Source organism: Ranitomeya imitator, chromosome 1, assembly GCF_032444005.1.
Source record: "Ranitomeya imitator isolate aRanImi1 chromosome 1, aRanImi1.pri, whole genome shotgun sequence".
In the NCBI taxonomy this organism is placed as follows: domain Eukaryota; kingdom Metazoa; phylum Chordata; class Amphibia; order Anura; family Dendrobatidae; genus Ranitomeya; species Ranitomeya imitator.
The window spans coordinates 10,263,449-10,290,022 of record NC_091282.1 but is presented as its reverse complement, the minus strand read 5'-3'; the positions used below and the strand labels follow the sequence as shown (position 1 = coordinate 10,290,022).

At 45.8% G+C, this 26,574-nt stretch overlaps 2 protein-coding genes across 3 annotated transcripts in view; both read right to left on the bottom strand.

Moving 5' to 3' along the window:
* Positions 1 to 908: 908 nt before the first annotated feature.
* Positions 909 to 10,736, bottom strand: LOC138658133 (zinc finger protein 300-like). The gene is made up of 2 exons (XM_069745671.1): positions 10,675 to 10,736; positions 909 to 1,863 (listed from the first exon to the last, which is right to left on the bottom strand). Exons 1-2 carry the CDS (start codon positions 10,734 to 10,736, stop codon positions 954 to 956), a joined length of 972 nt encoding a protein of 323 aa, XP_069601772.1. The 3' UTR covers positions 909 to 953.
* A 5,707-nt stretch (positions 10,737 to 16,443) lies between these two features.
* Positions 16,444 to 26,574, bottom strand: part of LOC138657405 (zinc finger protein 585A-like) — a 129,193-nt gene continuing 119,062 nt past the window's right edge. For both annotated transcript variants that reach the window (XM_069745170.1, XM_069745169.1), the window contains exon 11: positions 16,444 to 18,620. In XM_069745170.1, the coding sequence (XP_069601271.1) occupies positions 16,489 to 18,620 (2,132 nt within the window). In that variant the 3' untranslated portion in view covers positions 16,444 to 16,488. The remainder of the gene's footprint in view (positions 18,621 to 26,574) is intronic.

Below are 26,574 nucleotides of genomic sequence, written 5' to 3'. Positions count from 1 at the left end.
CAGAATGATTTACAGCTATTAGCCTGCTTGATTACATGTGGAGAGTCCCTAGCAACCAGCAACCCCCACATGTACTCAGTCTGGATAGTAGCTGTAAATCATTCAGCTGAGGCAATGAAAACTTAATCTCTGAACACTAACAAATACACGGAGATCACCCGAGCGTGCTCAGTAAAACCCCAGCAACGAGTATATTTGTTCATCACTAGTGGGGACCTCTCTATTCTTGATATCCAACCTTGCTGAAGCTGAAAACTGAGGGCTGCAGCCCCAGCTGTGAATTTCATCTGGCTGGTTATCAAAAATAGTGGGGAACCCATGCCATTTTTTTTTTTTTAAATTACCGTATTTAGTTACAGCGCAGGAGCGGCAGATGAATACTCCCATTCTCCGCTCCTGCTGTCACTTTTATTAGTAGCAGCAGGGGTAGGCTGATGGGAGTAATAGTCCCAGCAGCTGCTGTCTCTTATTACTTAAATGTAACTCCTCATTCTACCCAGCTCGCGCTGATCGCTGGCAGAGCAGGGGAGAATGATGAGATCAGTGTTCAGCACCTGCCACCGGGGAACAGCGCTTACTGTCTGTGACCGCTCCTGGCACCTAGTGCCGGGTGCCAGCTGTCAGAATCAGCTGATACCCGGCGCCAATCAGACGCGTACCCCCTGATCCCAGCCGATCACTCAGACGTACTACTCCGTCCAGGGTCAAATTGGCCCGGGTCACATGGACGGAATAGTACGTCTGATGTCAGAAAGGGGTTAAACATCCAGATCATTTTAATTTTTTCACCCAAATTGTTTTGGATCGATTTGCCCATACATTGTGATTTGGAACCAAATCGATTCAGCAAAAATGTAAAGTGGTCCAATGTCTTCAACTAATCTTAAAATACATATACGACACTCCTGGGCCTTCCACCGTTTATTACATTTTACAAAACAAAGTCAACATAATTACAATTTCTTTCCTTCATGGGTTCTCTTATGTAGAAAAAGATTATATTTTCGTATAAAATGTCTCTCACACAGTGGACATGAATACGGCTTCTCTTCAGTGTGAATTTTCACATGTGTAGTAAGTCCTGATTTACTTGTAAAAGATTTCCCACATTTGGAACATGAATACGGCTTCTCTCCAGTGTGAATTCTCTCATGTGCAGCAAGCCTTGATTTAATTATAAACGATTTCTCACATTCTGAACATGAATATGGCTTCACTCCAGTGTGAATTATCTCATGTTTAGCAAGACTTGATTTACATGTAAAAGATTTCCCACATTCTGAACATGAATACGGCTTCTCTCCTGTGTGACTTCTCTCATGTGTCACAAGACTTGATTTATCTGTAAAGCATTTCTCACAGTGTACACATGAATACGGCTTCTCTCCAGTGTGAATTCTCTGATGTAGAACAAGATAATATTTTTGTATAAAACGTCTCTCACACAGTGGACATGAATACGGCTTCTCTCCAGTGTGAATTTTCTCATGTATAGTAAGTTTTGATTTACTTGTAAAAGATTTCCCACATTCGGAACAGGAGTACGGCTTCACTCCAGTGTGAATTTTCTCATGTGCAGCAAGCTTTGATTTAATTATAAAAGATTTCCCACATTCAGAACATGAATACGGCTTTACCCCTGTGTGAATTCTCTCATGCATAGCAAGACTGGAGTTACATGTAAATGATTTCCCACATTCGGAACATGAATACGGTTTCTCTCCTGTGTGACTTCTCTCATGTGTCACAAGACTTGATTTATGTTTAAAGCATTTCTCACAGTGTACACATGAATACGGCTTCTCTCCAGTGTGAATTCTCTGATGTAGAACAAGATTATATTTTCGAAGCAGCTGGTCCCGGCTGTACCCAACGATCTTCTAGCTTAGGGAGACTTCGCTCCTCCCAGAAGGCACGTGGAATATGCAAATTAGCCTCCTGAAGCTTGAATCCCTGGTTTGGTGATGCTTTCGAAGCAGCTGGTCCCGGCTGTACCCAACGATCTTCTAGCTTAGGGAGACTTCGCTTCTCCCAGAAGGCACCTGGAATATGCAAATTAGCCTCCTGAAGCTTGAATCCCTGGTTTGGTGATGCTTTCGAAGCAGCTGGTCCCGGCTGTACCCAACGATCTTCTAGCTTAGGGAGACTTCGCTCCTCCCAGAAGGCACCTGGAATATGCAAATTAGCCTCCTGAAGCTTGAATCCCTGGTTTGGTGATGCTTTCGAAGCAGCTGGTCACGGCTGTACCCAACGATCTTCTAGCTTAGGGAGACTTCGCTCCTCCCAGAAGGCACCTGGAATATGCAAATTAGCCTCCTGAAGCTTGAATCCCTGGTTTGGTGATGCTTTCGAAGCAGCTGGTCCCGGCTGTACCCAACGATCTTCTAGCTTAGGGAGACTTCGCTTCTCCCAGAAGGCACCTGGAATATGCAAATTAGCCTCCTGAAGCTTGAATCCCTGGTTTGGTGATGCTTTCGAAGCAGCTGGTCCCGGCTGTACCCAACGATCTTCTAGCTTAGGGAGACTTCGCTTCTCCCAGAAGGCACCTGGAATATGCAAATTAGCCTCCTGAAGCTTGAATCCCTGGTTTGGTGATGCTTTCGAAGCAGCTGGTCCCGGCTGTACCCAACGATCTTCTAGCTTAGGGAGAATTCGCTCCTCCCAGAAGGCACCTGGAATATGCAAATTAGCCTCCTGAAGCTTGAATCCCTGGTTTGGTGATGCTTTCGAAGCAGCTGGTCCCGGCTGTACCCAACGATCTTCTAGCTTAGGGAGACTTCGCTTCTCCCAGAAGGCACCTGGAATATGCAAATTAGCCTCCTGAAGCTTGAATCCCTGGTTTGGTGATGCTTTCGAAGCAGCTGGTCCCGGCTGTACCCAACGATCTTCTAGCTTAGGGAGACTTCGCTCCTCCCAGAAGGCACCTGGAATATGCAAATTAGCCTCCTGAAGCTTGAATCCCTGGTTTGGTGATGCTTTCGAAGCAGCTGGTCCCGGCTGTACCCAACGATCTTCTAGCTTAGGGAGACTTCGCTTCTCCCAGAAGGCACCTGGAATATGCAAATTAGCCTCCTGAAGCTTGAATCCCTGGTTTGGTGATGCTTTCGAAGCAGCTGGTCCCGGCTGTACCCAACGATCTTCTAGCTTAGGGAGACTTCGCTCCTCCCAGAAGGCACCTGGAATATGCAAATTAGCCTCCTGAAGCTTGAATCCCTGGTTTGGTGATGCTTTCGAAGCAGCTGGTCCCGGCTGTACCCAACGATCTTCTAGCTTAGGGAGACTTCGCTTCTCCCAGAAGGCACCTGGAATATGCAAATTAGCCTCCTGAAGCTTGAATCCCTGGTTTGGTGATGCTTTCGAAGCAGCTGGTCCCGGCTGTACCCAACGATCTTCTAGCTTAGGGAGACTTCGCTCCTCCCAGAAGGCACCTGGAATATGCAAATTAGCCTCCTGAAGCTTGAATCCCTGGTTTGGTGATGCTTTCGAAGCAGCTGGTCCCGGCTGTACCCAACGATCTTCTAGCTTAGGGAGACTTCGCTTCTCCCAGAAGGCACCTGGAATATGCAAATTAGCCTCCTGAAGCTTGAATCCCTGGTTTGGTGATGCTTTCGAAGCAGCTGGTCCCGGCTGTACCCAACGATCTTCTAGCTTAGGGAGAATTCGCTCCTCCCAGAAGGCACCTGGAATATGCAAATTAGCCTCCTGAAGCTTGAATCCCTGGTTTGGTGATGCTTTCGAAGCAGCTGGTCCCGGCTGTACCCAACGATCTTCTAGCTTAGGGAGACTTCGCTTCTCCCAGAAGGCACCTGGAATATGCAAATTAGCCTCCTGAAGCTTGAATCCCTGGTTTGGTGATGCTTTCGAAGCAGCTGGTCCCGGCTGTACCCAACGATCTTCTAGCTTAGGGAGACTTCGCTTCTCCCAGAAGGCACCTGGAATATGCAAATTAGCCTCCTGAAGCTTGAATCCCTGGTTTGGTGATGCTTTCGAAGCAGCTGGTCCCGGCTGTACCCAACGATCTTCTAGCTTAGGGAGACTTCGCTCCTCCCAGAAGGCACCTGGAATATGCAAATTAGCCTCCTGAAGCTTGAATCCCTGGTTTGGTGATGCTTTCGAAGCAGCTGGTCCCGGCTGTACCCAACGATCTTCTAGCTTAGGGAGACTTCGCTTCTCCCAGAAGGCACCTGGAATATGCAAATTAGCCTCCTGAAGCTTGAATCCCTGGTTTGGTGATGCTTTCGAAGCAGCTGGTCCCGGCTGTACCCAACGATCTTCTAGCTTAGGGAGACTTCGCTTCTCCCAGAAGGCACCTGGAATATGCAAATTAGCCTCCTGAAGCTTGAATCCCTGGTTTGGTGATGCTTTCGAAGCAGCTGGTCCCGGCTGTACCCAACGATCTTCTAGCTTAGGGAGACTTCGCTCCTCCCAGAAGGCACCTGGAATATGCAAATTAGCCTCCTGAAGCTTGAATCCCTGGTTTGGTGATGCTTTCGAAGCAGCTGGTCCCGGCTGTACCCAACGATCTTCTAGCTTAGGGAGACTTCGCTTCTCCCAGAAGGCACCTGGAATATGCAAATTAGCCTCCTGAAGCTTGAATCCCTGGTTTGGTGATGCTTTCGAAGCAGCTGGTCCCGGCTGTACCCAACGATCTTCTAGCTTAGGGAGACTTCGCTTCTCCCAGAAGGCACCTGGAATATGCAAATTAGCCTCCTGAAGCTTGAATCCCTGGTTTGGTGATGCTTTCGAAGCAGCTGGTCCCGGCTGTACCCAACGATCTTCTAGCTTAGGGAGACTTCGCTCCTCCCAGAAGGCACCTGGAATATGCAAATTAGCCTCCTGAAGCTTGAATCCCTGGTTTGGTGATGCTTTCGAAGCAGCTGGTCCCGGCTGTACCCAACGATCTTCTAGCTTAGGGAGACTTCGCTTCTCCCAGAAGGCACCTGGAATATGCAAATTAGCCTCCTGAAGCTTGAATCCCTGGTTTGGTGATGCTTTCGAAGCAGCTGGTCCCGGCTGTACCCAACGATCTTCTAGCTTAGGGAGACTTCGCTCCTCCCAGAAGGCACCTGGAATATGCAAATTAGCCTCCTGAAGCTTGAATCCCTGGTTTGGTGATGCTTTCGAAGCAGCTGGTCCCGGCTGTACCCAACGATCTTCTAGCTTAGGGAGACTTCGCTTCTCCCAGAAGGCACCTGGAATATGCAAATTAGCCTCCTGAAGCTTGAATCCCTGGTTTGGTGATGCTTTCGAAGCAGCTGGTCCCGGCTGTACCCAACGATCTTCTAGCTTAGGGAGACTTCGCTCCTCCCAGAAGGCACCTGGAATATGCAAATTAGCCTCCTGAAGCTTGAATCCCTGGTTTGGTGATGCTTTCGAAGCAGCTGGTCCCGGCTGTACCCAACGATCTTCTAGCTTAGGGAGACTTCGCTTCTCCCAGAAGGCACCTGGAATATGCAAATTAGCCTCCTGAAGCTTGAATCCCTGGTTTGGTGATGCTTTCGAAGCAGCTGGTCCCGGCTGTACCCAACGATCTTCTAGCTTAGGGAGACTTCGCTTCTCCCAGAAGGCACCTGGAATATGCAAATTAGCCTCCTGAAGCTTGAATCCCTGGTTTGGTGATGCTTTCGAAGCAGCTGGTCCCGGCTGTACCCAACGATCTTCTAGCTTAGGGAGACTTCGCTCCTCCCAGAAGGCACCTGGAATATGCAAATTAGCCTCCTGAAGCTTGAATCCCTGGTTTGGTGATGCTTTCGAAGCAGCTGGTCCCGGCTGTACCCAACGATCTTCTAGCTTAGGGAGACTTCGCTTCTCCCAGAAGGCACCTGGAATATGCAAATTAGCCTCCTGAAGCTTGAATCCCTGGTTTGGTGATGCTTTCGAAGCAGCTGGTCCCGGCTGTACCCAACGATCTTCTAGCTTAGGGAGACTTCGCTTCTCCCAGAAGGCACCTGGAATATGCAAATTAGCCTCCTGAAGCTTGAATCCCTGGTTTGGTGATGCTTTCGAAGCAGCTGGTCCCGGCTGTACCCAACGATCTTCTAGCTTAGGGAGACTTCGCTCCTCCCAGAAGGCACCTGGAATATGCAAATTAGCCTCCTGAAGCTTGAATCCCTGGTTTGGTGATGCTTTCGAAGCAGCTGGTCCCGGCTGTACCCAACGATCTTCTAGCTTAGGGAGACTTCGCTTCTCCCAGAAGGCACCTGGAATATGCAAATTAGCCTCCTGAAGCTTGAATCCCTGGTTTGGTGATGCTTTCGAAGCAGCTGGTCCCGGCTGTACCCAACGATCTTCTAGCTTAGGGAGACTTCGCTCCTCCCAGAAGGCACCTGGAATATGCAAATTAGCCTCCTGAAGCTTGAATCCCTGGTTTGGTGATGCTTTCGAAGCAGCTGGTCCCGGCTGTACCCAACGATCTTCTAGCTTAGGGAGACTTCGCTTCTCCCAGAAGGCACCTGGAATATGCAAATTAGCCTCCTGAAGCTTGAATCCCTGGTTTGGTGATGCTTTCGAAGCAGCTGGTCCCGGCTGTACCCAACGATCTTCTAGCTTAGGGAGACTTCGCTTCTCCCAGAAGGCACCTGGAATATGCAAATTAGCCTCCTGAAGCTTGAATCCCTGGTTTGGTGATGCTTTCGAAGCAGCTGGTCCCGGCTGTACCCAACGATCTTCTAGCTTAGGGAGACTTCGCTCCTCCCAGAAGGCACCTGGAATATGCAAATTAGCCTCCTGAAGCTTGAATCCCTGGTTTGGTGATGCTTTCGAAGCAGCTGGTCCCGGCTGTACCCAACGATCTTCTAGCTTAGGGAGACTTCGCTTCTCCCAGAAGGCACCTGGAATATGCAAATTAGCCTCCTGAAGCTTGAATCCCTGGTTTGGTGATGCTTTCGAAGCAGCTGGTCCCGGCTGTACCCAACGATCTTCTAGCTTAGGGAGACTTCGCTCCTCCCAGAAGGCACCTGGAATATGCAAATTAGCCTCCTGAAGCTTGAATCCCTGGTTTGGTGATGCTTTCGAAGCAGCTGGTCCCGGCTGTACCCAACGATCTTCTAGCTTAGGGAGACTTCGCTTCTCCCAGAAGGCACCTGGAATATGCAAATTAGCCTCCTGAAGCTTGAATCCCTGGTATTGTCCCCTTATATACTTATACATGGTTATTACATCGCCCCTCAGTCGTCTTTTTTCTAGACTAAATAATCCTAATTTCGCTAATCTATCTGGGTATTGTAGTTCTCCCATCCCCTTTATTAATTTTGTTGCCCTCCTTTGTACTCTCTCTAGTTCCATTATATCCTTCCTGAGCACCGGTGCCCAAAACTGGACACAGTACTCCATGTGCGGTCTAACTAGGGATTTGTACAGAGGCAGTATAATGCTCTCATCATGTGTATCCAGACCTCTTTTAATGCACCCCATGATCCTGTTTGCCTTGGCAGCTGCTGCCTGGCACTGGCTGCTCCAGGTAAGTTTATCATTAACTAGGATCCCCAAGTCCTTCTCCCTGTCAGATTTACCCAGTGGTTTCCCATTCAGTGTGTAATGGTGATATTGATTCCTTCTTCCCATGTGTATAACCTTACATTTATCATTGTTAAACCTCATCTGCCACCTTTCAGCCCAAGTTTCCAACTTATCCAGATCTATCTGTAGCAGAATACTATCTTCTCTTGTATTAACTGCTTTACATAGTTTTGTATCATCTGCAAATATCGATATTTTACTGTGTAAACCTTCTACCAGATCATTAATGAATATGTTGAAGAGAACAGGTCCCAATACCGACCCCTGCGGTACCCCACTGGTCACAAGCAAAAAAAACAAACAAAACCCATAAAACATAAGATTTGTTTTTTCCTTTCTACACATCGGCCACATATTATACCTGATTGCTCCACTATTTAAAATTGGTTGATCCCTTTCCCCAGCACACTTCCCCTGATGAAGCTGCTGCTTGCAGCGATACGTGTGGGGCTCCCCACATCGCCTCGGTCTCTTGGCTATTTACCCCTGGATTTCATGCCCTGACGACCATTCCACTGATTCATCTGGTAATCGGATGGTTGTTCCATCCTGAACGTCCCCCCTTTTTCTTCTTTTTTTCTCATCTCTTGCAATTGCCTTTAGCGTTCCTCCATTCCTTACACAATCAGGGAACTGCTTATTTTTCTACCTCCTAAGAGGGGTATATATTTCTATATCAAGATTTATTGTGATCTTGTAAAAGGTTTTTTTTTCTCTGTCTCCCTGGGGACGCCCGATGTGAGATTACATGTGATTCAAGATTTATTTATTGGAATTGGTATTGATATTGTTTTCCAGGGTTAATTACCTGTGTGTGCACACACATATATGCTGTACTTTGCCTTGACATTATATTGTTATATGTCATAGTCATATGGGACTTTTGGTGATGTGTTTTGTCTTTTAATGGTTTTATTATGTCTACTAATAAATATTGCACATAATTTCAATATTGCTTTGTTATTTTGAGTGTGCGCTTTGTATGCACGGATCTTTTTCTCCTTTTCTTTACACGATAATGTGAATAAGCCATGTTTGAGTATCTGCCTAGCTTTACAAGACACACGCTGTGGGCTACTCCGACCCCCTTCTTTCCCTTCCCACTGCATTTGCTGGTATAGGTACAAAACCCTATGACCAAGACCCTGTGTAACTTGAAACTCTAGTGTGGGGCTCTGTTCTCCTCTTCCTTCTCACAGCCAGGAATGTTCTTTGTCTCCTAAACACATGGGTTTGCTGTATGGGGGGAGATATTAAAGAAGCCATAATGCGACGCCAGTGTATGATAGAAATATGACAGATACATATTTAGAACGTGCTTTGATAGAGCGTCGCTACAGGGCCTTTTGCTAAATGTTAGCACCAAGAGAACTCGAGAAATGGAATTCTCCTAAACAAAGTGGAAGAGCTAGCCAGAGTTTAGACTCATTAGAAAGCTAATTTCAATACAAGATGAGTGATGGGTGTGCCGTTATTCTGCTAGTTTCTCAAACACACTTATAATACTCATAAGTTTTTAACCAAAATGTGCACCCAGGCAGCTAGGGGAGGGTGCATGTACACCAGCCCCTTTAGTGATGGTAGCCTACAAGTATAAGTTACTGCCAGTCAGTCCAGCCTTCAGTCTTGTCTGAGAAGCTGTTGCACCAAGACCCTCTGATGAATCGGGATGTCTGGCTCTGCCCACCAGCATGGTTAGCTAGGATGATCTAAGCAACATGTGAGTGTTTATCTTCTTTAATCCCTGTGTTTTTGTAATTGCTTGTACATACTTTGATTATCTCGTATTGTAAAATCTTTATATACCTTTTGTAAACACTGCCAACCTTTTGGAGTAAACTATAAAATTACTAGTCGTCTCTCCATGTTCTATAGCGAATTTTCACGTGCCTGAAGTTAATTATGCTACTAATTTGGGTTGGCTCGAACCCCTCTGTTGAGGAATCTGAGCTGGTGGCAGAGAAGTGTGTTCTGGGCTAGGTGGGTAAAGCTGGCAGTGACGGAATGGGGTGTTATAACCTATTGTCTGGCTGCGGCCTGAGCATTTATAATTCCCTCGCTGCAGCGCGCCTGCTAGCCAGTCCACAGTGAAGCAGCCCATCCGGTGACTAAATTATCCCAGGTATAGTTCTCTGACTGACCTGAGGGTAAAGGGGGCGCCGGAGAGCTGCAAGTTCCGAAGCAGAACTGGAAAGCGAGATATACATAAATCTCTGTAGTTCGTGACATATTGTAGCAGCAGTGGGATAACTAAAATAAGCTCCTGCGGTAAATTGATAGGTCCATAGCCTGGTTTGTGTTTTCATCCCAGTGGTGGGATAACTAAGACAAGCCCCCTGCACATGTGATTTCCGTGTGTCGGCCAAAGGTCACCCCCCATCATTAGCCCTCTTAACAACCAATGTTCAGTCATTGGACACCTCCCCCAGTTTGGTGCGGGCTCTGGCGACGAGCCCACACTTTTTCTGACACATGACAGCTGATCTGATCAGCTGACATGTGCCGCTAATGGACGCGGGGAAAACCGCGATCCTCCCGTGGTTGTTAACCCATTAAATGCCACTGTGAAACGCTGACAGCGCGGCAAACACCACTTCTGATCGGCGGTGAAATCATCCCCGCCGGTCAGAGAGCCGCGGTTCCCACGCTGTCAAAAGAGAGCGTAAGCACTCATCTGTGATTAGAGGTATAAAGTTAAGGTGATAATTTCATCACCTGCTTCAGCATTAACTCCATCACCTATGGAAATCCTGATAACTTGGCCTGTTGGTGGGTCTTGAGGACTGGAGTTGAGAAACACTGTATTAGCCAATCCTGCACTGTAAATAAATAATTTTAAAAAAGGGCATGGATTCCCCTGTATTTTTGCTAACCAGCCAGACAAAACTCACAGCTGGGGGGCTGCAACCCTCAGCTGTCAGCTTTAGCCAGGCTAGTTATCTTTTGACAGCGTGGGAACCGCGGCTCTCTGACGGGTGTGGTTGATTTCATCGCCGATCAGAAGCGGTGTTTGCACCCGAACTTCCTGGTGAAGTCCGTGTTCGGTGTCCATGCCCGAACAGTAGGTGTTCGGTATGGTCGCCGAACTTTACTGTTCGCTCATCTCTACTTGTCACTACTCGTTCCTCGCTCCATCATCAGCATGCTCGTCACTACTCGTTCCTCGCTCCATCATCAGGATGCTCGTCACTACTCGTTCCTCGCTCCATCATCAGCATGCTCGTCACTACTCGTTCCTCGCTCCATCATCAGCATGCTCGTCACTACTCGTTCCTCGCTCCATCATCAGGATGCTCGTCACTACTCGTTCCTCGCTCCATCATCAGCATGCTCGTCACTACTCGTTCCTCGCTCCATCATCAGCATGCTCGTCACTACTCGTTCCTCGCTCCATCATCAGCATGCTCGTCACTACTCGTTCCTCGCTCCATCATCAGCATGCTCGTCACTACTCGCTCCATCATCAGCGTGCTCGTCACTACTCGTTCCTCGCTCCATCATCAGCATGCTCGTCACTACTCGTTCCTCGCTCCATCATCAGCATGCTCGTCACTACTCGTTCCTCGCTCCATCATCAGCATGCTCATCACTACTCGTTCCTCGCTCCATCATCAGCATGCTCGTCACTACTCGTTCCATCATCAGCATGCTCGTCACTACTCGTTCCTCGCTCCATCATCAGCATGCTCATCACTACTCGTTCCTCGCTCCATCATCAGCATGCTCATCACTACTTGATCCTCGCTCCATCATCAACATGCTCATCACTACTTGTTCCTCGCTCCATCATCAGCATGCTCGTTACTACTCGTTCCTCGCTCCATCATCAGCATGCTCGTCACTACTCGTTCCTCGTTCCATCATCAGCATGCTCATCACTACTTGTTCCTCACTCGAGCATTATGGTGTTTGGGATGCTAGTTACTCGGCGTGTATTTTTTTAATGCTCAAGCATGAACTCGAGTCCCCGCCCCGCATGTGTGGTTCATTTTAGACAGCCAATAAGGATGCAGGGATTGCCTGCCAGTCACTGTAATGCCGCAGCCATCTTGGCTGTTCCACTACTGTGATTGGCCGCATAGCATCATCAGGTCTATATAAGACCCGTGACACCATGCTCACTGTACCCAGACACAGGCAGCGTAGGGAGAGGTGCTGGTGAGAGTGAGACAGGATTGACGCTGCGTTGTGAAGTCCAACAACCACCGCCCTTCTTAGGGCTATTAATAATCTATAGTAATACTGCTGTTAGCAGCACTTAGGGAGAGGTTGTGCTGAAGGGATTGTGTAGGACAGGTTAGGGGGAATTTTATGTCCTTTATGCTGCAACTGATATTCTTTTTGCTCTTAATACTGCAAATTGTTCTGAGCCAGGAAATATAATACACCATTTATACTGCGGCAGTTGTGCGTCAAAAGCTACAGCCCGACTTGGTTGGATCCTAGTAGCATCGCTATATTTATACTGCAGTCTTATACGTCCATTTCAGGTGAGCAAATTTGCCTTGCTTTATATCAGCTTTTTTTTTTTTTGAGCTGAAAAATTTTATATGGCATTTGGTGTGCTGCAGTTGGGCCTGAAAACACCCTCAAAAATAAATTGTTAAAACAAACACACACAAAAAAAAATATCGCATTGCTATATTTATACTGCCATCTCATACGTCCATGTCAGTTGGACAAATTTTGCGGGCACTGTAATATGGTAATTTGGCTTGTGTAACTTCAAATGCAAGGGCTGAATTTTAGTCCCAGTCCGGCCATGGAGGGGGTATTAGACTGTAAGAGAGCATCATATTGTGTAGAGGGGAGTTTTAAAGGGGGGAGACTCGGGACATTATTAAATGTAAAGTGGACACTCATTGTTATAGGGGAACCTTCAGGTTACTAGGAGTGTCAAAGGGGCACACACAGGGCAATATTACTTTTTCGGGGACAAAACGTGGGCACTGTTTTCTAGGGCACTTGCACCTGCCATTACTATATTATAGAGGGTTACTTTAGAATTTACAGGGCACAGAGAACTGCACAATAGGTGCATAGTAGGGACACATATTGCAGCAGTACGGCTCAGTATTGGGGTATCAGCAGGATGAGGAGTTTGTGCAGGTTGGGAATAGTCCCTTTGATACAGTGCTGAAAATATGAGACATGAAATGTGTCTTTCTTGTAATCTCTGCAGCCGAGGCTAGAAAAAGTTGTCATATTGGTCTGGGCCAGATGGAAAAAGTGAACGATTCCATCAGAAAGAACGTCAGCGGTAAGTCATTATCTGTAATTGTGCGGTGATCTATTATATGTTCTGCAGGACTGGTACCACTGACCATATGGCGGTAATATCCATATTGGTCTTTACATAGACATTATTTTCAGTAAGTGCGTGGTCATCTGCTGAGGTTCTCCTACATCCACTATTAGGGTGCGTCACCGAGTTGTAATTAAGGTTACCTGGTTAGGGGCCCACTCAGAAGCTTCGCCTCCCGAACCAAAACCCTAGCTACGCCTCTGCCCAGAAATGGATTACTGTGTGGGACACAACGACGGACAGATATGGTATATTGTTAGTTTTTTTATTTTACTTTTATTACTGAAGATCAAGAGCTTCGGTGGAATTAGGCGAGGTTGTAAGTATAGTTTAATTAAGATTATTAGAGGTGTCTATTTTTTCTAATAAAGGACTTTATTCTGGCTGTGTCTTTATTTACCATACCACTATAGGATTAGCAATGGACAGGTATCTTATAGACCAGGGGTGGGCAATTAATTTTCCCAAGGGGCCACCTCAGAAACTGGCCCTGCTGTGGAGGGCCGAACCAATCGGCTGAACTTCAAGGGGCGGTCCAAAACCATGACTTTTTAAAAAGCAGTTGCTTATGTGATGAAATTTACATGAGCATATAAAAAAAATCAGGATTTTCGTCCAGAAAAAGACGATTTTCCATCTGTATTGTCATCTGTATGGCATCCATTTTTATAGAGCAGAAGTGAATAAAATTTAAAAGAAGAAATACAGTGTCCTGTGTTAGTAATGGAAATGTATTCGTAAAAATCAGATGCTATATGGATGATTCATATGGGATCCAATTTTTTTATTTTTTGCACACCCATAAACTTCAACAGGGGGAACGGTCTGGAGAGGATGTGATAAACCACAGATCACAGGGGGAGCACTATGGGGGACTTAACCCTTACCTCTCCTGCACAGGACATACAACAGTACAAGCTGGGAGCAAACAGGGAGGTAAGGATTAACCCTCACATACAGAGGTGAGGAGGCATACATGGTGGGGGCAGAAGAGCAGTTTGGGGAGCACATAGAATATGTATGTAGTGGGGGTGAGGGGGTACTTCACTGCTGGACCCCATATTCAGTGGGAATACTCAGCCCAAGTGTTTTATCCCCATTCAGCTGCCAGGAAGATCCAGGGAGACGCAATGGCTACTAATAAGCTGCTCTCCCTGAACCTAAACTACAGCCCCACAACTTTCATTCCACAGTGTGAAAGGAGGCAATGCAGGTGCTGTGACCTCCTCAGCACAGCAGACACAGGATGCTACTTCCCAGGTGGTATCTGGGCTCCTCTAAAGGTACCGTCACACATAGCGACACTGCAGCGATACCGACAACGATCCGGATCGCTGCAGCGTCGCTGTTTGGTCGCTGGAGAGCTGTCACACAGACAGCTCTCCAGCGACCAACGATCCCGAGGTCCCCGGTAACCAGGGTAAACATCGGGTAACTAAGCGCAGGGCCGCGCTTAGTAACCCGATGTTTACCCTGGTTACCAGCGTAAAAAAACAAACAGTACATACTTACATTCAGCTGTCTGTCCCTTGCCGTCTGGTTCCTGCACTGACTGCTGGCCGCAAAGTGAAAGTGAAAGCACAGCACAGCGGTGAGTCACACAGCGGTGACTCACCGCTGTGGCTGTGCTCTGCTTTCACTTTATGGCCAGCAGTCAAGGCAGGAACCAGACGGCAAGGGACAGACAGCTGAATGTAAGTATGTACTGTTTGTTTTTTTACGCTGGTAACCAGGGTAAACATCGGGTTACTAAGCGCGGCCCTGCGCTTAGTTACCCGATGTTTACCCTGGTTACCAGTGAAGACATCGCTGAATCGGTGTCACACACGCCGATTCAGCGATGTCTGCGGGGAGTCCAGCGACGAAATAAAGTTCTGGACTTTCTTCCCCGACCAGCGACAGCACAGCAGGGGCCTGATCGCTGCTGCCTGTCACACTGGACGATATCGCTAGCGAGGACGCTGCAACGTCACGGATCGCTAGCGATATCGTCTAGTGTGACAGTACCTTTAAGCTACCTGCCCATTATCTGCAGCAGATGTGTGTTGTAGTCCATGCTTCCCTCCTCCGGTCCTGACCGCTCTGCCTCCAGACCTGCATAGGTTTCAGCAGCTCTGCAAGCTGGGAACTGAGCAGCCCCGCATCCACCAATGAGACGACAGGGGCGGGGCAACAATCGCTTCTGAGAAAGATCAGACTCATAGATCAGTCCCTCTCTGGCCTGCTGGCTGTGTCAGCAGGCCACACAGAAACACTCAGGGGGCCGGATGTGGCCCGCGGGCCGCAGTTTGCCCAGGTCTGTTATAGACGCTTCTCCATTACTAAGCTGTGGGCTTGATGTCACCCATGGCAACAACCTCACAAATATGAACCCCACTTGCCACTGCTACAGGGCAAGAGCTGGGCAAAGCACCAGAATTGGCGCATCTCATAGATGCGCCTTTTCTGGGCAGCTATTTTTAGGCTGGGGGGGTCAAAATCCATGGCCCCTTACCAGCCTGAGAATACCAGCCCCCAGCTGTGAGCTTTAGCAAGGTTGGTTGTTAAAAATGGGTGGGACCCCACACCTTTTTTTTTTTTAAATTATTTAAGTAATTAAAAAAAATATTGTGTGGGGACTAGTGATGAGCGAGTGTACTTGTTGCTCGGGTTTTCCCTCGGGTGACCTCTGAGTATTTGTTAGTGTTCGGAAATTAAGTTTTCATCGCGGCAGCAGAATGATTTACAGCTATTAGCCTGCTTGATTACATGTGGAGAGTCCCTAGCAACCAGCAACCCCCACATGTACTCAGTCTGGATAGTAGCTGTAAATCATTCAGCTGAGGCAATGAAAACTTAATCTCTGAACACTAACAAATACACGGAGATCACCCGAGCGTGCTCAGTAAAACCCCAGCAACGAGTATATTTGTTCATCACTAGTGGGGACCTCTCTATTCTTGATATCCAACCTTGCTGAAGCTGAAAACTGAGGGCTGCAGCCCCAGCTGTGAATTTCATCTGGCTGGTTATCAAAAATAGTGGGGAACCCATGCCATTTTTTTTTTTTAAATTACCGTATTTAGTTACAGCGCAGGAGCGGCAGATGAATACTCCCATTCTCCGCTCCTGCTGTCACTTTTATTAGTAGCAGCAGGGGTAGGCTGATGGGAGTAATAGTCCCAGCAGCTGCTGTCTCTTATTACTTAAATGTAACTCCTCATTCTACCCAGCTCGCGCTGATCGCTGGCAGAGCAGGGGAGAATGATGAGATCAGTGTTCAGCACCTGCCACCGGGGAACAGCGCTTACTGTCTGTGACCGCTCCTGGCACCTAGTGCCGGGTGCCAGCTGTCAGAATCAGCTGATACCCGGCGCCAATCAGACGCGTACCCCCTGATCCCAGCCGATCACTCAGACGTACTACTCCGTCCAGGGTCAAATTGGCCCGGGTCACATGGACGGAATAGTACGTCTGATGTCAGAAAGGGGTTAAACATCCAGATCATTTTAATTTTTTCACCCAAATTGTTTTGGATCGATTTGCCCATACATTGTGATTTGGAACCAAATCGATTCAGCAAAAATGTAAAGTGGTCCAATGTCTTCAACTAATCTTAAAATACATATACGACACTCCTGGGCCTTCCACCGTTTATTACATTTTACAAAACAAAGTCAACATAATTACAATTTCTTTCCTTCATGGGTTCTCTTATGTAGAAAAAGATTATATTTTCGTATAAAATGTCTCTCACACAGTGGACATGAATACGGCTTCTCTTCAGTGTGAATTTTCACATGTGTAGTAAGTCCTGATTTACTTGTAAAAGATTTCCCACATTTGGAACATGAATACGGCTTCTCTCCAGTGTGAATTCTCTCATGTGCAGCAAGCCTTGATTTAATTATAAACGATTTCTCACATTCTGAACATGAATATGGCTTCACTCCAGTGTGAATTATCTCATGTTTAGCAAGACTTGATTTACATGTAAAAGATTTCCCACATTCTGAACATGAATACGGCTTCTCTCCTGTGTGACTTCTCTCATGTGTCACAAGACTTGATTTATCTGTAAAGCATTTCTCACAGTGTACACATGAATACGGCTTCTCTCCAGTGTGAATTCTCTGATGTAGAACAAGATAATATTTTTGTATAAAACGTCTCTCACACAGTGGACATGAATACGGCTTCTCTCCAGTGTGAATTTTCTCATGTATAGTAAGTTTTGATTTACTTGTAAAAGATTTCCCACATTCGGAACAGGAGTACGGCTTCACTCCAGTGTGAATTTTCTCATGTGCAGCAAGCTTTGATTTAATTATAAAAGATTTCCCACATTCAGAACATGAATACGGCTTTACCCCTGTGTGAATTCTCTCATGCATAGCAAGACTGGAGTTACATGTAAATGATTTCCCACATTCGGAACATGAATACGGCTTCTCTCCTGTGTGACTTCTCTCATGTGTCACAAGACTTGATTTATGTGTAAAGCATTTCTCACAGTGTACACATGAATACGGCTTCTCTCCAGTGTGAATTCTCTGATGTAGAACAAGATTATATTTTTGTATAAAACGTCTCTCACACAGTGGACATGAATATGGCTTATCTGCAGTGTGAATTTTCTCATGTATAGTAAGGTTTGGTTTACTTGCAAAAGATTTCCCACATTCGGAACACGAATACGGCTTCTCTCCAGTGTGATTTCTCTGATGACAAACAAAATTACTTTTTTGACTAAAACATTTCCCACACAGTGGACATGAATATGGCTTCTTTGCAGTGTGAATTTTCTCGTGTATATTAAGGTTTGATTTACTTGCAAAAGATTTCCCACATTCGGAACATGAATACGGCTTCTCTCCAGTGTGACTTCTCTGATGATAAACAAAATTACTTTTTTGACTAAAACATTTCCCACACAGTGGACATGAATATGGCTTCTCTGCAGTATGAATTTTCTCATGCGTATCAAGCCTTGATTTACATATAAAAGATTGCTCACATTTTGAACATGAATATGGCTTTTCTCCAGTGTGAAGTTTCTGATGTGTAATAAGACTCCCTTTATTTTTAAAGCATTTCCCACAGTCTGAACATGAATATGGCTTCATTCCTGTGTGAATTTTCTGATGTTTCTTAAGATACCCTTTGTCTGTAAAAGACTTCCCGCATTCTGAACATGAAAATGGCTTTTCTCCTGTGTGAATTCTCTGATGTGCAATAAGATTCCCTTTATCTGTAAAGCATTTCCCACATTCTGAACATGAATATGGCTTCTTTCCAGTATGAATTCTCTGATGTTTAATGAGCCTCCATTTATATGTAAAGCATTTCCCACATTCTGAACATGAATACAGGTTATCTCCTGTGTGAATTCTCTGATGTATGATAAGACTTCCTTTATTTGTGAAGGACTTCTCACACTCTAAACATGAAAATGGCTTTTCTCCTTTGTGACTTCGCTTATGTATAACAAATTTTGATTTCTTTGTAAAGTATTTCCCACATTCTGAACAGGAGTATGGCTTTTCTCCTTTATACTTTCTTTGTGTTAAAAAATCTGAGTTTTTAGTAAGTTGCTTGTCACCCTGAAATCTTGTAACCATTTTGTCATCTGGAATTGTGGTAACAATAGGAGATTGCTCAGGAGAAGGTTCCTCATGATTAGGAGGATTATAAGAAAGTGAAGTACTGTGAAGTCTAGGAGGTCCATGAAGATTAATGAGGCTTTCTCCATTAGAGTGCTTCCTGATATCTTCTTTATTACAATTTAGTGATAACCTGCTTTTCTCACAAGAATTTCCTATAAAGGTGAAAGATAAATTGGTGAATTTTTTCAACAACATAAAAAGGGATTTCTACATTTATTTTATGGAGCTCACAATGAAGACTCGCCAGTGAAAGGACCAGTAATAAGAAAGACAACTACATGCCATAACATTAACACAATGACGGGTAAAGTGAAGAACACTTATAGATTGGTGACATTGGCACAAGTCAGGGGTGGCCAAGATTAGACAGCTCTTATAGGTAATCTGCCACCAGGATTTACCCCCTTAATGTACCACCAGTGTCATTTCACTCTCTCAAGCTTCCTATCATGCCCTTAGTGTAGAAAAGTGTCCACGCAATTAAAAATGGAGCTTTAATATTTTTCATTACTGTATGTAAATGAGATAGACTAGTCACAAAGGTGACCCTACATCAAGGAGCAGTTGAGCTTCAGGCACCATAATCATGTCCTCAGTATGCTTAATGGCATGATAGGATACCCTAGAAGACTGCAATAGCATTGAATGTACATTAAGGGGGTAAATCCTAAGTACAGGCGCCCTTTAAAGAGGACTAGTCACCTGCTAGAACACAAAAAATTGACTTAAATACACTGTAAAAATCCCGGAGCGGTGATGATTCTTCTGCTCCGTGCTGCATCACGCCACTGCCTAGATATTCACATTTGTTCCTCCTGATGCACACTATGTGAAATCTCTGAGTTCTTCAGACGTCTCTGGGGACATGCGTGTTCTCCAGCCTTCCCATATGCTGATAATCACAGCTTGTCAGCCTCAGACTGCTAGATCAGATGCCGAGCTGTGATTAGCAGAGTCTGGGATGGGTGAAAGGGAATGTCCCCAGAGAAGACTCAGAAAAAAGCGCAGCTGGACTGCAGAGTAGAGATTTCACATGGTGAGCGCCAGAAGGAACAATTCATTATATCTCTTCAATAGAGTGACGCAGAGCAAAATGGAAAACAGCGGAAGAATCAGGGGATCTCAGGACTATGTACAAGGTATTTAACTCAATATGTGTAGTGTCACGATAATGTGAATAAAAAACAAAAACAGAAAGGTAGGAAGCACTACTATAGGGCATATCTAGATAAAGATTAATATAAATGAGGCTGCTGCCTCATGCACGGAGAAGCTAAACATGTAAAGAAAAGGAGAAAAAGATCCGTGCATACAAAGCGCACACTCAAAATAACAAAGCAATATTGAAATTATGTGCAATATTTATTAGTAGACATAATAAAACCATTAAAAGACAAAACACATCACCAAAAGTCCCATATGACCATGACATATAACAATATAATGTCAAGGCAAAGTGCAGCATATATATGTGTGTGCACACATAGGTAATTAACCCTGGAAAACAATATCAATACAAAAAGAAAAAACCTTTTACAAGACCACAATAAATCTTGATATAGAAATATATACCCCTCTTAGCAGGTAGAAGAATAAGCAGTTCCCTGATTGTGTAAGGAATGGAGGAACGCTAAAGGCAATTGCAAGAAGAGAAGAGAAATATGAAGAGTATTCTGGCCAGGATAGATGCATGTGCAGAGAGAAAGAAAACCCCCTTACATGTGGGAGAAATATAGAAGTACCGAGTGCGCAGGCGCAAAGGAGCCAGAAAACTGGTTAAGAGCCAGTACTTGGCAGTGAGCTGGCGCCTGCACCATGAAGTAACCTCTACTGCTAGAGAGCTGTTAATACCACACTTACCACTGTCGGTCCCGGGGCTGTCACTGCTGGCGCCGCGCTCGCTGCTCCTTCCTCCTCCTCGGTCGTCGCTCCCGCGTTGCTGCTTGCTTCTTCCTGGTCTGGCTCCCGGCGCATGTCTGTTCGGGCGCCTCTCCTCTGCTGCCTGTCATGCGTCCTGTCTCCTCCCATCCTCACCTTAGGGACCGGGTGCGCGCACACTCCTCCTCCTTATCCTGCCCTGCGACCTGACCCGGCAGTATTGCTGGGCCAATAGGGGGCAGGCATTAAGTATTTCATGCCGCCCTCCCCTTGTGGAGGCGCCTGATTGTTGAGTTTTGCTCTGAGTTCTGCTCTGTGTTTGGCTCTCTTTTCTGGGCCCGTCTCACGGTCTCTCGCTTAGACCCAATCTCGCTGGGTCATAACCCTTTGTTTTCCCAGCTCCCCATCCCCCTCTCTCCATTGCTCGCTTCTTCTAGTATCCCCCCAGTCCATCTCCACGATGGTCTCTCAGTCCAGTACTCTCTTCTATGGTCTCCTCCTCCATACGTCTTCTGCTCCTTTCCAGTTCAGGCTCTCCTTTCTCGTCCCCGTCTTCTTTCCTGGAGCCGATCCCTAGTCATGGCATCCGTGGTACTTGAGGCCTTCGAGCTTGCTTCCTAACTATCCCTGTATATGGGTTGGTCAAACTGGTTCGCTCGTTCGGAGGAGGTTCGGTATCACGGTCCAGTGGGGCCACTCTTGTCTCCCGCCGCCTCCAGCGTAACAAGAGCGCACAACATCAAGAGAAGGGGGGCAGAGACCATTGATCAAAGGGCCCATATTTACTAGTAGGTTGGCGCCTATAACATAAAAGAAATTCAGCTAATAGAGAGCGCAACATGAAGAATGTATATCCGCACAGAGGATGGCCATTTAAAAGTGTCTATGTGCCAACAGCCCCTATAATAAGGGGATCCATATAACGTATAATTTGCAAAGATCTGCCTATAGAAAGCGCAAAAAAGTATGGGCCCAGGGAAAAGTAATCAATTGAAAGTGCCTATGTGCCAGCAGCCCCAATAATAAAGGGATACGTATGATGAGATCCACCATGTTGGGTGGTACTAAACAGTACACTAGGAAAAAAATGTAAGTAAAGAAAATAAGAAAAATAGATATATACAAGCAAAAAAAACAAACAAAACCCATAAAACATAAGATTTTTTTTTTCCTTTCTACACATCGGCCACATATTATACCTGATTGCTCCACTATTTAAAAATGGTTGATCCCTTTCCCCAGCACACTTCCCCTGATGAAGCTGCTGCTTGCAGCGATACGTGTGGGGCTCCCCACATCGCCTCGGTCTCTTGGCTATTTACCCCTGGATTTCATGCCCTGACGACCATTCCACTGATTCATCTGGTAATCGGATAGTTGTTCCATCCTGAACGTCCCCCCTTTTTCTTCTTTTTTTCTCATCTCTTGCAATTGCCTTTAGCGTTCCTCCATTCCTTACACAATCAGGGAACTGCTTATTTTTCTACCTCCTAAGAGGGGTATATATTTCTATATCAAGATTTATTGTGATCTTGTAAAAGGTTTTTTCTTCTCTGTCTCCCTGGGGACGCCCGATGTGAGATTACATGTGATTCAAGATTTATTTATTGGAATTGGTATTGATATTGTTTTCCAGGGTTAATTACCTGTGTGTGCACACACATATATGCTGCACTTTGCCTTGACATATTGTTATATGTCATAGTCATATGGGACTTTTGGTGATGTGTTTTGTCTTTTAATGGTTTTATTATGTCTACTAATAAATATTGCACATAATTTCAATATTGCTTTGTTATTTTGAGTGTGCGCTTTGTATGCACGGATCTTTTTCTCCTTTTCTTTACACGATAATGTGAATAAGCCATGTTTGAGTATCTGCCTAGCTTTACAAGACACACGCTGTGGGCTACTCCGACCCCCTTCTTTCCCTTCCCACTGCATTTGCTGGTATAGGTACAAAACTGTTGTGAATTCTGTGGCTGAATTCACTCCTGTGGTCACAAGTGGTACTGCAGCTTCTGAGCTTCCTCCCTCAGGTGTTCTGGTGAGCTCATTAACTGCTTCATTACTTAACTCCGCCTGATGCTGCTATCCTTGCTCCTTGTCAATGTTTCAGTGTTGGATCTGAGCTTCTCCTGATTGTTCCTGTGACCTGCTGCTCTGTATAGCTAAGTGCTTTTTGCTTTTTTGTTGCTTTTTTTCTGTCCAGCTTGTCTTTTGTTTTGCTGGAAGCTCTGAGACGCAAAAGGTGTACCGCCGTGCCGTTAGTTCGGCACGGTGGGTTTTTTTTGCCCCCTTTGCGTGGTTTTGCTTTAGGGTTTTTTGTAGACTGCAAAGTTCGCTTTACTGTCCTCGCTCTGTCCTAGAATATCGGGCCCCACTTTGCTGAATCTATTTCATCCCTACGTTTTGTCTTTTCATCTTACTCACAGTCATTATATGTGGGGGGCTGCCTTTTCCTTTGGGGAATTTCTCTGGGGCAAGTCAGGCCTATTTTTCTATCTTCAGGCTAGCTAGTTTCTTAGGCTGTGTCGAGTTGCCTAGGTAGTTGTTAGGCGCAATCCACAGCCGCTTTTAGTTGTGTTTAGGATAGGATCAGGTGTGCAGTCTACAGAGTTTCCACGTCTCAGAGCTCGTTCTTGTATTTTTGGGTATTTGTCAGATCACTGTGTGCGCTCTGATCGCTAAGCACACTGTGTTTCTGGATTGCCTTCATAACACCTGTCATTAGCAAACATAACAGTACAAGGAGCCAAACTAATGATTCTCAATAGAGGGAAAGAAAAAGTTCTGACATCATTTTTTTTTTTTTTTCTGCTCTGTGTTCACTTTTTTTTTCCCCCCTAGACATTTGGGTGATTCTGGACACAGGTGTGGACATGGATATTCAGGGTCTGTGCTCTTCAATGGATAATCTCGTTATAAATGTACAAAAAATTCAAGATACTATTGATCAGAAATCTATGTTAGAACCAAGAATTCCTATTCCTGATTTGTTTTTTGGAGATAGAACTAAGTTTCTAAGTTTCAAAAATAATTGTAAGCTATTTCTGGCCTTGAAACCTCATTCTTCTGGTAATCCTATTCAACAGGTTTTGATTATTATTTCTTTTTTGCGCGGCGACCCTCAAGACTGGGCATTTTCTCTTGCGCCAGGAGACCCTGCATTGAGTAGTGTCGATGCGTTTTTCCTGGCGCTCGGATTGCTGTACGATGAGCCTAATTCAGTGGATCAGGCTGAGAAAAATTTGCTGGCTTTGTGCCAGGGTCAGGATGATATAGAAGTATATTGTCAGAAATTTAGGAAATGGTCAGTACTCACTCAGTGGAATGAATCTGCGCTGGCAGCTTTGTTCAGAAAAGGGTCTCTCTGAGGCTCTTAAGGATGTCATGGTGGGAATTCCTATGCCTGCTGGTTTGAATGAGTCTTTGTCTTTGGCCATTCAGATCGGTCGACGCTTGCGCGAGCGTAAATCTGTGCACCATTTGGCGGTACTGCCTGAGGTTAAACCTGAGCCTATGCAGTGCGATAGGACTATGACTAGAGTTGAACGGCAGGAATACAGACGTCTGAATGGTCTGTGTTTCTACTGTGGTGATTCCACTCATGCTATTTCTGATTGTCCTAAGCGCACTAAGCGGTCCGCTAGGTCTGCCGTCATTGGTACTGTACAGTCCAAATTCCTTCTGTCCATTACCTTGATATGCTCTTTGTCGTCGTTTTCTGTCATGGCGTTTGTGGATTCGGGCGCTGCCCTGAATCTGATGGATTTGGATTATGCTAAACGTTGTGGGTTTTTCTTGGAGCCTTTGCGGTGTCCTATTCCATTGAGAGGAATTGATGCTACACCTTTGGCCAAGAATAAACCTCAATACTGGGCCCAGCTGACCATGTGCATGGCTCCTGCACATCAGGAAGTTATTCGCTTTCTGGTGTTGCATAATCTGCATGATGTGGTCGTGTTGGGGTTGCCATGGCTACAAACCCATAATCCAGTATTGGATTGGAATTCCATGTCGGTATCCAGCTGGGGTTGTCAGGGGGTACATGGTGATGTTCCATTTTTGTCGATTTCGTCATCCACCCCTTCTGAGGTCCCAGAGTTCTTGTCTGATTATCAGGATGTATTTGAAGAGCCCAAGTCCGATGCTCTACCTCCGCATAGGGATTGTGATTGTGCTATCAATTTGATTCCTGGTAGTAAATTCCCTAAAGGTCGATTATTTAATTTATCCGTGCCCGAACACGCCGCTATGCGCAGTTATGTGAAGGAATCCCTGGAGAAGGGACATATTCGCCCATCGTCATCACCACTGGGAGCAGGGTTCTTCTTTGTAGCCAAGAAGGATGGTTCGCTGAGACCGTGTATTGATTACCGCCTTCTTAATAAGATCACTGTTAAATTTCAGTATCCCTTGCCATTGTTATCTGACTTGTTTGCTCGGATTAAGGGGGCTAGTTGGTTCACTAAGATAGATCTTCGTGGTGCGTATAATCTGGTGAGAATCAGGCAAGGAGATGAATGGAAAACTGCATTCAATACGCCCGAGGGTCATTTTGAGTATCTAGTGATGCCGTTCGGACTTGCCAATGCTCCATCTGTGTTTCAGTCTTTTATGCATGACATCTTCCGTGAGTATCTGGATAAATTCCTGATTGTTTACTTGGATGACATTTTGATCTTCTCAGATGATTGGGAGTCTCATGTGAAGCAGGTCAGAATGGTTTTCCAGGTCCTGCGTGCTAATTCTTTGTTTGTGAAGGGATCAAAGTGTCTCTTCGGTGTGCAGAAGGTTTCATTTTTGGGGTTCATCTTTTCCCCTTCTACTATCGAGATGGATCCAGTTAAGGTCCAAGCCATCCAGGATTGGATTCAGCCGACATCTCTGAAAAGTCTGCAAAAGTTCCTGGGCTTTGCTAATTTTTATCGTCGCTTCATCTGTAATTTTTCTAGCATTGCCAAACCATTGACCGATTTGACCAAGAAGGGTGCTGATTTGGTTAATTGGTCTTCTGCTGCTGTGGAAGCTTTTCAGGAGTTGAAGCGTCGTTTTTGTTCTGCCCCTGTGTTGTGTCAGCCAGATGTTTCTCTTCCGTTCCAGGTCGAGGTTGATGCTTCTGAGATTGGAGCAGGGGCGGTTTTGTCACAGAGAGGTTCTGATTGCTCAGTGATGAAACCATGTGCTTTCTTTTCCAGGAAGCTTTCGCCCGCTGAGCGTAATTATGATGTGGGCAATCGAGAGTTGCTGGCCATGAAGTGGGCATTCGAGGAGTGGCGTCATTGGCTTGAAGGAACTAAGCATCGCGTGGTGGTATTGACTGATCATAAGAACTTGACTTATCTCGAGTCTGCCAAGCGCTTGAATCCTAGACAGGCCCGTTGGTCGTTATTTTTTGCCCGCTTCGACTTTGTGATTTCGTACCTTCCGGGCTCTAAAAATGTGAAGGCGGATGCTCTGTCTAGGAGTTTTGTGCCCGACTCTCCGGGTTTATCGGAGCCAGCGGGTATCCTCAAGGAAGGAGTCATTGTGTCTGCCATCTCCCCTGATTTGCGGCGGGTGCTGCAAAAATTTCAGGCGAATAAACCTGATCGTTGTCCAGCAGAGAAACTGTTCGTCCCTGATAGGTGGACTAATAAACTTATCTCTGAACTTCATTGTTCGGTGTTGGCTGGTCATCCTGGAATCTTTGGTACCAGAGAGTTAGTGGCTAGATCCTTCTGGTGGCCATCTCTGTCACGGGATGTACGTACTTTTGTGCAGTCCTGTGGGATTTGTGCTAGGGCTAAGCCCTGCTGTTCTCGTGCCAGTGGGTTGCTTTTGCCCTTGCCGGTCCCAAAGAGGCCTTGGACACATATTTCGATGGATTTCATTTCTGACCTTCCCGTTTCTCAAAAGATGTCAGTCATTTGGGTGGTCTGTGATCGCTTTTCTAAAATGGTCCATCTGGTGCCCTTGGCTAAATTGCCTTCCTCCTCTGATTTGGTACCTTTGTTCTTTCAGCATGTGGTTCGGTTGCATGGCATTCCTGAGAATATTGTTTCTGACAGAGGTTCCCAGTTTGTTTCAAGGTTTTGGCGAGCCTTTTGTGGTAGGATGGGCATTGACCTATCCTTTTCCTCGGCTTTCCATCCTCAGACTAATGGCCAGACCGAACGAACCAATCAGACCTTGGAAACATATCTGAGATGTTTTGTTTCTGCAGACCAGGATGATTGGGTGTCC